At 41.0% G+C, this 13,106-nt stretch overlaps 1 protein-coding gene across 3 annotated transcripts in view; it reads right to left on the reverse strand.

The window, feature by feature from the left end:
• CADM2 (cell adhesion molecule 2) overlaps window positions 1–4,510 on the reverse strand; it is a 468,972-nt gene extending 464,462 nt beyond the window's left edge. For all 3 annotated transcript variants that reach the window (XM_088144570.1, XM_088144571.1, XM_088144568.1), the window contains exon 1: window positions 3,919–4,510. In XM_088144570.1, coding sequence (XP_088000696.1) covers window positions 3,919–3,979 — 61 coding nt within the window. In that variant the 5' untranslated portion in view covers window positions 3,980–4,510. The remainder of the gene's footprint in view (window positions 1–3,918) is intronic.
• Between the last annotated feature and the right edge of the window lie 8,596 nt (window positions 4,511–13,106).

Raw genomic sequence — 13,106 nt, forward strand, 5'->3', positions numbered from 1 at the left:
AACATGTTTTGAAAGGATCATAAAACATTACTTATTCATCTACTGACAACCATTTACTGATACTGAACGTATCAGAATATACTTTTCTGATAGATTGACAATCATTTGATGAGATTTTTACTTCAGTAAGACTATAACAGATCTGTAAAATATTTACTCTGTGTTAGTGAAATCCCAATTAACTTAAAAAAAAAATACAGAACTATTTTGTATTTTCAGAAAAGCATAGCAGCTTAAAGCACTGGATGCTATTTGCATTATCACACAGCAGGGGGCTATAGCAGCTACAATTCTGGGCCAATTCTTACACCTCAATACACTTGAAGTACAGTAAAATGTTTACTGCTGCAATCTTCATACCACGTATGCAATACACATGTTTTGAAAATACATTATTTCATCTATGATTAGTTTTAGATTGTTTAACTAAGCTTTTAACTGGTTTTGTAGAACTGATAATATATTAAGCAATTCCACCTATTTAGCTTCCAAAAATTTCCAGATAAAAGTAATACAATTAAGCATGTTCATGAATAAATGTAATAACATACTTAGCTATATAATGGCTTAGCTAAGATTTGTAAGCGAGGCTACACCTATATAAACTGGGGGCAGTGTTTTAACTGAATCCAGTAGCAAGAAAACCTAAACTTCATATTTATATTCAAATCGAAGAGAAAAAATGTCTAGCCCCATGAAGTAAAACCTTAAACTCATTTTTGCACTGTCCACTAATACCTTTATATATGTAGTCTTTTACTTTGTATAAAGACTGCTTACTTCTTAAAAGGCAGTGTCAATCTTCATACAACCTGAAGATCCATTAAAGTATTCTGGATCTTTGCAGTTGGCCTCCTGTTTAAGAGAGGTCATTACAACAAAACCATATTCCCATATAAATAATCTTGATTACCCAGTCTCAATTCTATGGGGGAAAAATTGGGATTTCATTTGCCCATTTTTCTTTCTTTTCTTAAATCAAATTAAGATTTGATTATCAAATCCACTGCAATTAATACAACTACCTCCATATAAGGAATGTAGGTGCCAGATGGTTTTACATTTCAAAAGATTTGGATTGTCCTCAAGAAAAAAGTGAAGCTTTTTCTAAACATCTACCAAAAATCTTGATTTTCAATTTATTAATGTAGTTTAGTTCTTTATCTGCAAATTAGATAAGGAGTGTAAGGGAAAGGCTGTGTGCATGTAGAACAGCCCAAAGTTTAGAAACAATTAAGCTGGCAGAACTAAGTTTTTCCAAACAAGTTTATTAATATTAATAATGACAAACTAATGACCAAAATAAACCAATGTAGAGTTATGAGCCTAATGGGAAATTAAGATGTGCTTAACCCATATATAACTACTGAGCATACTTATGTTGTAAATACACATTCACTTTTTATTGTTTCATTTCTGTCATACGAAGGCAGACAACTCAGGCTTCTGTATATCAGAAGTATTCAGTCTTTTAATTTTTAATTATAAAGAAGAAATCATAAAAAGTATTTCACAGAGCAACCTTCTCAACCAGACCCTGTAAGGGTGAATGTCTGAACTCTTATTTTCATCAAGGGCTGCTGAAAACCAAACTGACAAATGTAAGCCAAACAAAACACCCCACTTTTTACAATATAGGGCAAATACCATGCAGGTGATGTTAAAAGAAATAGGTTTTTCTTTATCTGACTGAGAACGGACAGTTTTATTACCTTCATAACAGCAACAGCAAAAAGCAACCTCTCGGATGGCTTTTTTTTTTCTTTTACCTGATGCTGCCTGCAGTGGTGCATTTTTTTTTTTCCTGGCACAATCACTGAACTGCTGTGTTTAAAAAAAAATACACGTATCTGGACAGGCAGAGACAATTTTACACTGTCAGTTTACTCTAAAATACATTGTGCGTGGAATGCAGCTGACTCCATATCTTAAAATATATCAAGTTTTTTCTTCATCAGAAGCAACCATGATTACACTGATGAGAAAAATCAATAAAGAGAGCTTTCCCCTCCTTTTGCAGCAAAGAGAATTGACAGTTCACATGGAAATGTAACAAGAGAGGCAACCCCCTACATGTGCTACCTGCCAGATTCCTCAATAAATAATCCCATACAGCAGCACAACAGCAGCTCCTTGTATTGTGACATTCCCAGCAGTTCCCAGAGATCAGTAAGAAAAGCAAATAGCCATATAAAATCATCTCAGTTCCCAAACAGTCATTCCACCTATGTTCAGCATTGCTTTTAAAAATCAAAGATAAACCTGGGGTTCTATGCAGATTCCCAAATCCAGCAGAGTCAGACTCACTTAAAAGGTTACTTCTGCTTTGGGGAGACGGGGAGCAAAGGCTTCCACTGCTTTCTCTGGAGACCTTATATCATCCTACTGCAATTGCATGGAGGCATGGCATTTAAAAAAAAACAACTTTATAATACCACTCCTTGCAAAGAGGAGGTATTGAGTGTGTATGTGGTACCACAAGGTCACAACTCTTTCTTAATTTTGTAAGTATAGAGATCTTGAGACAAACGTTTGGACTCAGACATCGTTATGGTGGGAAGGGGGGCAAATGCCAACCATCCTGAAGAAAACATGGAGAAGTTGCTGGTGCTCACTGACCTCATTTAAAGCATCAGAAGCAAACTAGATGATTGTTAACACTGAAGGATCCTTCATCCTGACACATTTGGATTTATATCTGTTACATTCTACCCTTGCCTGTGGGAAGGGAAGGAGAAACAGGCAGCAAAAGCATCCTTCAACCACATACTCAAACACTGCAGCCATAAAGACACGCGCGTCCACACACACACACACACACACATCCATTACCGTTATTGCACATTCCAGCACCACAGCCACATTCTCGAAGGAACAAGAAGGAACGATGGAATCTCTCTGTTGATTCCTTAATAGACATCACCCTTCACCATTTACCACAATTTTACAGATGTAAAAGAGATAGTGTTGGAAGCTTGAAATAAGCTGCCCTGCTTTCCACTCCTTACTTAACAGCCACATATTTTCAGATTCATCCATTTACATAAGCAAAATACTTTACACGTTCCATTGGAATTCCTAAATTTCACTTAAGAGGTCAATATCAGTGCTGATGGACCATAAATTAGGAAAAAAACAAGGGAACAAATAACGCATAACAAAGAACTGAGCAGAGGAAGGGACTGTGAGAATGCACTACATATTATAGGTTATGGAGGGAGAAGAGGGGGATCCGATATTTAGCTTTGCTCATCTTTAAGACTCCCTTCTCTGACAAGCTACACTTCTATAGTCTTATTGTCTCTGCCCTGCTTTTCCCCATTTTGAGCTTTTACCCTCCTGGGATGGTGTTGCAGTGCACGCGTGGTTCACCTCACTGCATTCCCCTTCTCACTTTTGTAGACCTATTTGATGGGGTTGAAAAAGAGTGGCAGAAGGGGAAGGTTGCAAGGAGTTGAAAGGGAGAATGCAAGCCTCAAGAGGGAGGGAGGGAGGGAAGGAGGGCACGAGGGAGAGACTATTAAGGGCGGGCAGGAAAGGATTAATGTTTGTGCAGCACTTTAAGGACAGAAAGCGCTACACAAGTGGGGCTTTTGTAGAAGAGGACTCTGAAGGGTGAAGGATAAGAAAATAGGCAAAAAGGAAGAGAGAGAACCAAGGGAAGAAGGAAGCCCACAGCTAGAGATGCCAGGCATGGGGGAAAGGGCGGTGGGGAGGGAGTGAAGCAAGAGACGAAGACAAATGAGGAACAGGTTGGGGGCAAGGCTCCGGGGGGAGAGGAAATAAGGTCAACAGAGGAATCTTTATAAAGCGGCTGTGGCCTCTTCAGCCCTGCTGATACCCCACCTTCGGACGCACATCATATCCTTAAGTTGGAAGAGAGCGGGGGCCAACGAGGGGGACGGGCGGGGGTGGTACCTTGTATGAGGATCCCGCAGAGGCTGTATAAGCGCAAGACGACGCTCGGTTTCAGCCGCATCCTGGAGGTTTCCCTCCGGCTGGCTGGACGTGAAGCAGAGAATCCCGCAGCAGCTGCTGCTGCTGCTACCACCGCAGCTTCCTCCTCTTCTTCCTCCTCTCACCGGGCTCGTCCTTCCCCCAGCAAGAGCCGCCGCCGCCGCCGCCGCCGCAGTGTCTCCCTCAACCTATCCAGCGGGTAAACACGGGGACCAGGGTCGTGCCGGTGTGCAGTGGGGAAGAACTGCTGTCAGCTTGCCTTTCTCTTCCCATCAATTCGTCCCCAGCCCTGTCCTTTTTCGGATGGGCACAATTGCACCCCCACCCCCTTTCTTCCGTGGAGCCGTCTATCTCCTCCTTGAAATTGACAGAGCTCCTTTTCCTCTTTGCCGGTCAATCAGACTACTGAGATAGGGGTGGCGGCAGCTGCCCTCGTCTTCCCACAGCTTCGCACGCGCTCTCTCACCTCGGCTCGCAGCGAGACTGCTCCGCTACCCGAGCCGCTTTTCCAGCTCTAGACACAAGGGCAATCTCAGCGCGCGCACCTCCTCCTCTCTTTCTCTCCCCCATCACCCCCCCTTCCTCTTACAAAGCACCACCCCTTTCCAAACCACGCTTTCTTTTCTAAATAGCCACACCTCTAGCTTTCCAGACCACGCCCTCCCAGGGATTTCGATAAATCTCCCCCGCTCGCCCCCGCCCCCGTTCGCATAGCCATGCTCTCCTTGACAACCGCCCCTTTTCACGGTTAGTACGTGACAGACAGTAGCACCTATCCAATAGAAAAGGACGCATTCTGTACATTCAGCCTGTCAGAGGAAAGCGCCGAGGAGGAGGAGGGAGGAGGAGGAGGAGAAGAAGAAGAGGAGGAGGAGGAATGGGAGGGTCTTCAGTGTTTGAAGGAGACTTATTTCTTAGCGTACCACCCTCTCTGCCTGTATTCTGGATAGGCATGTTCTTGAACCTATTAAAAATATAACTAGGCGTTACTTACCAGCCAATGGAAGAACAGACAAAAGAATAAGAGGCGTGGAAGATCGGAAGTAGTAGAGACGCTGTCCAAAGGTGATTCTGAAAGTGGTTGGCTTTTCCTCCCCCCATTTATTTATTCATTCATTATTAACTTGACGGATTGGGAGCGAAGCAAGTGCCCAGCGGTCTGAAACAGCACCCATTTGAAAGCTATTGAGGAGCAGAGAGCGAACAAGCGAGCAAGAGTCTGGGAAAATGGGTCACTGTGCGGGCAGCAGCACAACCGAAACTAAAAAGCATGATTTGCTAGGTACGTAGTCTAAGAAAAGGGAATGGAAAAATTACCGAACAATGGTTGAGGGAGAAGAATGCACAAGGATGGAGGCAGTGACAGGCAACATAAAATAATAGGCACATGTGGAATAAACATTGAAAGAAGAAATTCAAGTAAGTGTCATAAAGGAGCATAGGATTTAGATTACGCTGCTTTTCTTTTCCATATCAACTCCACCCGTTCTGTTTTTCCAGACCAAGGACACAGCCACTATCACTACAGTGCAAGGTCACCAAAGCAACTGATCCTGTGTGATGTGACTGGATGACTCCACCTGCACCCTGTGGTTAGCCCGTTGTTGAATCACCCTAGTGGGTCATCTGCCAGAACTATTGTGCCTTTTGACACAGCAAGTTCTGGTATTCAGTCACCATACAGCACATTGGGCCAACTGATGATGCAGTCTAGTTTTAAGAATACCCCTCCTCCTGGCATTTCAGCTACTGATCCATCCCCTTCCTTATTCAGGGTTTGCCCACTTGAGAATTGGATCAAGCAAGTACTTCCCCAAAACTGTTTTTTTTTTTTAATTGTTGATGCAGCCGGCCCAGCAACTGTAACTTCCCTGTTCATTAAATGTACTTTCTGCCATCATCTTCTGGTTCCAATTATCAAGTGACAATCCAGTCCCGAAACTTGTGGCAGCAGGCTACTGGTCATCATTACTCTGGACAAATTATGGGCTCAAATGTACTTTGGGTGAGCTTTGGCAACCAGTGTGTAATACATGCTTTGTTCCATTTTTAGCTGTGGCAGTTTTTAGGTGCAACACTTTTATAGCTATAAACCTCTTTTGGGAAGTGCGGACCGATAAGATGAGAGTGTGGGAAGAATTGTAAGTGCCCATTGAACCACCATTTCATTGTGGCTGGTGCAGTGGTCATCCCAGCAAAGTGCTGCTGCAGAATCACATGGTGGAGAAACCAAACCATTACTCTCCTGGAATCTGGGGCAAAGCCAAAGTCCAGAAGGAATTCCAGTTTAGCCTTCAAAACACAGATATGTTTGACCATATAGCAGCAGAACTTCAGGCTAGGGGCTTTCCACACTTGTCAATATTACAGAACAAAACCAAAGGTTCACCAACTGGAATACAGGAGGGTAATAGCCCAAAATACTAGGTCTGGAAATGGCCATACATGAGCTACATCACATCCCATATAGTGTGGCTTCTAAGAGGTTGGCACATAGCATCCCATGGCCACACCAGCTGTTCAAGGACTCTACAAGCCACTGATAGAGAAGTACAATCTGCACAGCTGCAACATAATCGAGTTTTGCTTCCATGAAAGCAATGTTCAATTGCTGCTAGCCTTTCTATCATCTCTCAAAACTCAAAGGAAGATTCTGTCCAAGTACAGAAGTTGTGGGGGAGGAGGGAACTTTAAACAATCCCCCTTTAGATGGGGCAGAGGATTGCCTGATATATCCTGATGCTACAGGGCATAGCACTGGAATATATTTCTATTTTATTTTATGTTATATTACTGTACATATTTGACTAATTTATTAAATCAGATGATGCATCAAGCAATCTTATGTTTTCTTCTATTTGTAAATTAGTAAATTTTGTTCTGAGTGTTTTTAAATATCTACCAAAAATTTTTTTTTAAAAAAAATGGGCATTACTTTGACACATAGGAAACATTTGTGATAAAGCTGCAGCAAAGAGGCCATGGTACATGTTCCACTCTATATTGGTAACAGCAGCAGTGCACTGAATGCCCAATCAGTGCTGTATCTGTAATCACAGGTGCTGTGAAAAGGACAGTTTGGGAATCCAGTGTGGCAGCAATTGCTGGTCATTATATCAGTGGCACTCTGTGGCACTCTGTATGACTTGGCTTGGCTTATATCAGTGGCACATCAGTGGCACTCTGTATGACTTCTGGCTTGGCTCTGCAGACACAGCTTGAAACAGTTTGATGTTTGCTGGCTTACAAAAAGCTGTACTCCAAAGGTAGTGTTGATGGGTGTACTTCACATCATGGAACCAGTGATGATCCAAGCTAATTCCAACAGTGGGATAATTAGTATTGGTTTATCAACTTCTGCATGACCTGCATCTCCCTCCTTGAAATTGATAACCACCTCTGGCCCCATATTCGGTGGGAGAACACCACCTCATCAGGAAAGCCATGCCAATCAAGAAACATCTAGCAATAACAGTCTGGTGGCTGCCCTTTAGAGCCTTCTACAGGAAGATTGTTTATCATTTTAGCCTGGGCAGAACAACAGTGGGCATAAGTGTGCCTGGTAATTGAAAACATGGTACTAAAAAAATAATAATCGGCCTTAGGGACCACCACAAGGTAAGGGAGATATTTTTAATTTTTCCAGACACAGAGAACTAACATGGCCCATGACCCATACATTTTGCCCATTGTGAAAAGTATGCCACAACCATCAACCACATAAATACTCATAAAGACCACATTGGAAGTGAATTGGCTTTAAGAAGTTTGGGAGGCAACAAATGTCTGTGTTATAAATTTTTATTTATTTATTTCTCACAATGGCCAGCACAATAACAACATCCACTATGATAGCTTGGCTCAGATGTTCCATTCTGCAGAAGTAGGTGGATTTACAATTCTTGTTACTACCAAAACCATCCCCTATGGAGCACACACTGTGTCTTGACAAAGCAGTGCACGTTACAGAAGAGTTTCAGTTATCTTTAACAGTTTTGTGCAGGTTATGCTGCACTTGAGATGTTCCTGGCACATCCATGATTTTGGCCAGTTGCTTGGAGTAACATGCACTGAACAGATTAGGGAGTTTCCCCACATCAACCTGCTGCCAATGGACCATTCTGCCTCTCCTCCAGGAGCAGTAGTTATGGGTCACCACCTTCTACAGGCTCTGCAGAGGGTAAGACAGAGGTGAGTCATCATGGTCTTTGAAGGTGTGATCTATGAGAAATGCTACATTCTCTGCCCAGCCTAAGTGTGAAGGGCATTCATAACAACCTGTTTGCATGACCTCCCCAGCATCAGATGGTATGGACCCTCTACATCTATGCATTCTGTAAGGAGCCTGAGAAAAATACCATGGGCTGAGGTGCATCCTGTACATGATGCTATTAGATAGTTGGGTAATGCAAGCTTTATCTTCTTACCCAGACGCCATCCCTGGATAGTTTGCATGGGATTTTCCTGTACCACTGTGAAGTGAAGACACACATAGCCTGTGGTATGCAACAATAGGGGGCATCATGCCATATGGCAGTAGTGTCCCAACTGGACTGTGGATCAGTTCTGTATGCAAATATGAGTATCTATCAGTACCTATCTCCTTACAGTCCTCCCAGCATGGCTGGTCAGCAGCCACCCATAACCTCATGGTTTGAAACCACTGGAACTGGTGGGTGAGGTGGATGGCCATCATGCTCCGAAAGGAGTGTATATAAATCACTCTATCCATTTGAATTTTGTGTAGACCTGCCTCCCACCCTAAGTCCAAACCAAGCCAGTTGTACAACAAACAGGAGAAAAGGCAACTGCTGGCCAGCATGATCTCCGTGTGCCTCAACACAGAACAAGCTGAAGCATGACTTCCATTTTATTGGATTGCCAGTACTGTCCAGCCTCTTATGCCATGCTGTTCATGTAATACTGACCAATAAAACGCCTTGGCAATTAACAGCAATGTTGTGCCATCCAGGGAGAAAACACCTAGAGCACACAAGAAAGTACTGCATGCTTTGATACCTCTTGAAAAGTCACAAAAGAAAGAGAAAAGTCTGGGAATCTACAGAAGGAGATCTGCATACATGGGATATGTGCAGAAATAGTGTGCAGTCACTGTTGTCAAGTGCTGAACAAATTTGTGCCCACAAAAGTCATTGGATCAATGCCATAACCCACTTAAGACTGTGTGGTCAACAGCATGATCAGAAGGGAAAAAAACTGAGAAATGTTTGTGGTGCTGATTGGTAATGACACTTGTGTGGAGGTGTGAATATAACAACCAATGACATCCCTGCCAGTGGTAAGAGGTCTGGCTCTCTGGAGAGGGGCATTAAGCCTACTCACTCTGAATAGTGCATGTCAAGTGTCCAATGTGGCAGGAAGTTGAATCAGAACCTTCTACTCTGTCAGCACTGGAATGCATGGCTGAATGGATTCCCCCCAAATAGTTTATGATATTATGGTCCCATGGCCAGTTAAAGGTACATTGTTGTGATGTTCACAGACATCCACAGCAAACTGAGAAACTGAGTTATAAAGTATGTATTCTGATGCCGCATGATAAGCTGTTACATATAAAAAGGGCAAAATTCATGTCATAATGTTGCAATGAACTTTTTTTTTTAATTTGTTCCTTGCCCTCTCCCTGTGGATCCCATGGTGATATTGCTACCTCACTGTAACATCATGGCTTTTTAGATTTACACAGGGTGGGGGATTTAATAAAAATTGCAAATAAGATTACTACTAGATTTCTAGTAGTAATTTCCTTTTATCAAATAGTGTTCAGCTCAGCAAATAATAAAATATAAGGAAAAAAAAAGGAATATAAACCAAAAAAAAAAGGATAAATATCAATAAAGGATTAAATGAGATCAATTATTGCATTATTGGCCTCATAAGCAACCATAGAAGTGTGCTGTCTCTTCTATAGTATAGGAAACCATGTGAATTTTTTTTTTTTAATGCAAACACCAAATATATTCACATGGCTATTCTTTATGTGGGGGAAAAGTAAATTTAGACCAGTATATAGAATATACTTTTGTTCTTAATATCTTAAGCCAACATGCAGAGCCCCCTTCTCATCAAAGCATAGTGGCAAATATTTCCTTACTTATTCACAAATGACACCAGTGATAACTATTTGGGTTTGGGTTTTGTTTTTGGGTTTTTGTTTTTGTCAAATTCAATAAAAATGGTAATTTCAGCTTGTGCCAGTAGTCTGCTGAGGTGACCCACTATCTACAGATAGAGGAAAATAAAAGTAAATGAAGTCAAGCAGCTCCCAGCCTGATTCTTCTTTCCACAAAGCTTAGCCATAGACAAAAGGAAACAGCAGCTGGAAGATATGTGGAGGTAGAATTTATATGAGCAAAGAAAATAATGGGCCTGCTGTCATACAGAAGTCATACGGTCCAAGAGATACATCTGAAACTATCATAATTTAGTTTTATCCTGACAAGGGTCACTTGGCTATCTGGGAACAGCATTATGGGTCATTCAAGAGTAGTCATAGATTTTTATGATAGTTGTATGCTAAGGATAGATTCTGTTACCAAGAGGCCACCTTCAAAATGTATTTTTCAGTTGAATTTTCCTGAAATTCTAATTTGGTAGAGTTGAGAATGCAGCGGAAAGGCAGTATATTTATGTATATATTACTATAACTCATTCCACTCAAGTCCTGCTATGCTGCCTTACTGTGGCAGAACAATATTTCTGGGAGGAAGAAGTAAAGAATATCATGAATGCATGCCATAATTACATACAGCAGGGTCACCCAAGGCTTGAAGATTGTCCCAGCTGTCCAGCTAAAGCAAGCAGTGATATAGGAAGGCGCGGAGGTGGATGATCAGTGATCACTTTAGTGATATCAGCAAAGACATCATTTCATACTATGTGAGAGAAGGCAGTGGTAAAACATATGGATAGGCCATATAAACTGTTTGTTGACATAGCACTGAATGATGGGCTCTTCAGTTAACATGTTACTGAGAAAGAACTGAAGATTTTTCAGAGAACTAATGCTATTTATGATGCAATTAGATTAAAGGATTTGGATGATCTAGTCGCGGATACTGCCATGCAGGACAAGAATATCCAAAAGCATCTTAGCACAGTTTCCAAACAACCAGAACAACATGTATAGGCATAGACATCATAAGATGGAGTGCACAGAAATAAAATTTACTGTATTATTGGTACAAGGAGATGGGAGAGCTCAGTTATAGCAAGAAACATACAGCCAAGGTCTGACTGTGAAACTGATCATGAACATATTCAAGTTCCAAGTCAGGCTAAAGCAATAGAAAAATCCAATCACTTTTCATGATATAATCTTGTGCATATATCCACCATTTTCAAGGTAAATATCAGGAATTGCTTTGAAGTTCTAAACTCATTGACAGGAAACCAAGGAACTGTGGAATGAACTTAAAGAAGTTGTTAAGGAGGAATGCAAAAATAGACTCCCACAGATCAAGAAACAGAATAAAGCAATCTTGACATCAGAACAAACCATGGAAATTGTGAAGAAGAGAAGAGGGGAGAAACCAACTCCAAGAAAGTCAAAACTCTCAGGAAGGAACTTTACAAACAATTTCAGAGAGGTGTTAGAAGAGACAAGAAGCAGAATTACAACCATAACAGAATATGACAAAACAGATTGTCTCTAGGAGAGCAAAAGAGTAAGACAAGACTTTATACTCTCTCCTTATGTAGTCAATTTATAAGATGAAAATATATTGAGGGAGTCTGGATTGGAAGAAGATGAACATGGTTTTTAAATTGGAGGAAGAAACATCAATAACCTATGCTATGCTGACAATACTACTCTGTTAGCTGAAAATCCAAACAATCAAGAAACCTGTAATGAAATTCAAGGAGCACAGTGAAAAAATATGGGTCTAGGATTACCTATAAAGAAGACCAAACTAATTGCAACAGGTATAACAATCAGCATTATAACTGGTTAGAACTGGAAATAAAGATATTGAAGTGGTAGACAGCTTCTGCCTTTTAAGATCAACTATCAGTAGTAAAGGTATAAGCAGTCAGGAAATATACCACTTGGTAGGGCAGCAATGAAGTCTTTGGAAAAGATATTCAGATGCTATGACACATCTATTCCTACAAATATCAGATTTGTGCAGGCAATGTTTTTCCTTATGACATTCTATGGAAGCGAAAGTTACTTCCATAGGACTTGAGGAAGCAGGATAGAAAGAGTATTTACATGTTTGAATTTAGTGTTTGGAGAAGACTCCTGAGAATACCATGGATAGCCCAGATAATTAACAAATCAATCATAGAACAATTCAACCTAGAAATCTCACTTGAGGCACAAATAACCAGGCTCAAATTATTATACTTTGGACATATTATACAAAGACCTGTTCATAATTCAGGGAAAGGTGAAAGGAAAGAGAAGAGTATGAGCAAAAGCAAGGTGGATAGATTCAATTACAGCAAGAATGAGTGTGCTGTTGGAAAACCCGAAAAAACAGGTTTGGGACAGTTCATCCTGGAGAAGTTCTATCTGTATGATTACTAAGAGTTGACACTGCCTTGATGCCACATAAGCAATCCATCAATAGCCCTTATGCATAGCCCCAGGACTACAGTAAACAGTCATAGTCCTTCCTCTAATGTCATGCTTCTAAACTTTCACATTACAGAACTTCCCATGTTAAATATAGAAAATTCTGTAGTAAATTTTCTGCACCAAGATGTTGTGGACCCAAAATTATTGAAGAGTTTATCCTCTATAGGACCTATCATTCCAATTCCTATTACAGTCTCAGCATGGGAGGTTGATAATGAAGGTAACCCTGAAGACCAGTTTCAGGAACAAGGCCAGAAATGCAGACCCACACTTGTGGCTACAAGTAAGCACTTTACACTTCAGTGCATAGAGCTAGTATTTCAAATAAAATGACTGCATGTTAAAATGGCTGTCTGAAATAAGATAGCAGTCTAGAAATGTACCTGATATATGTAAAATGGATATTCTCAACACGAAAGAGCTGCATTTGTAAGTACCTTCTCCAGTGTATTATTATTGTGAATGAATATCTAGATACACATCTTTATCTATGGTACATTGTGATGCTTATCTAACACTCAACCAGACTAACTGGTTGTTAGTA

The sequence above is a fragment of the Python bivittatus genome, unplaced genomic scaffold (genome assembly GCF_059951505.1).
Source record: "Python bivittatus isolate LINGU-HERP-01145 unplaced genomic scaffold, Pbiv_v1 ctg000350_np1212, whole genome shotgun sequence".
Classification (NCBI taxonomy): domain Eukaryota; kingdom Metazoa; phylum Chordata; class Lepidosauria; order Squamata; family Pythonidae; genus Python; species Python bivittatus.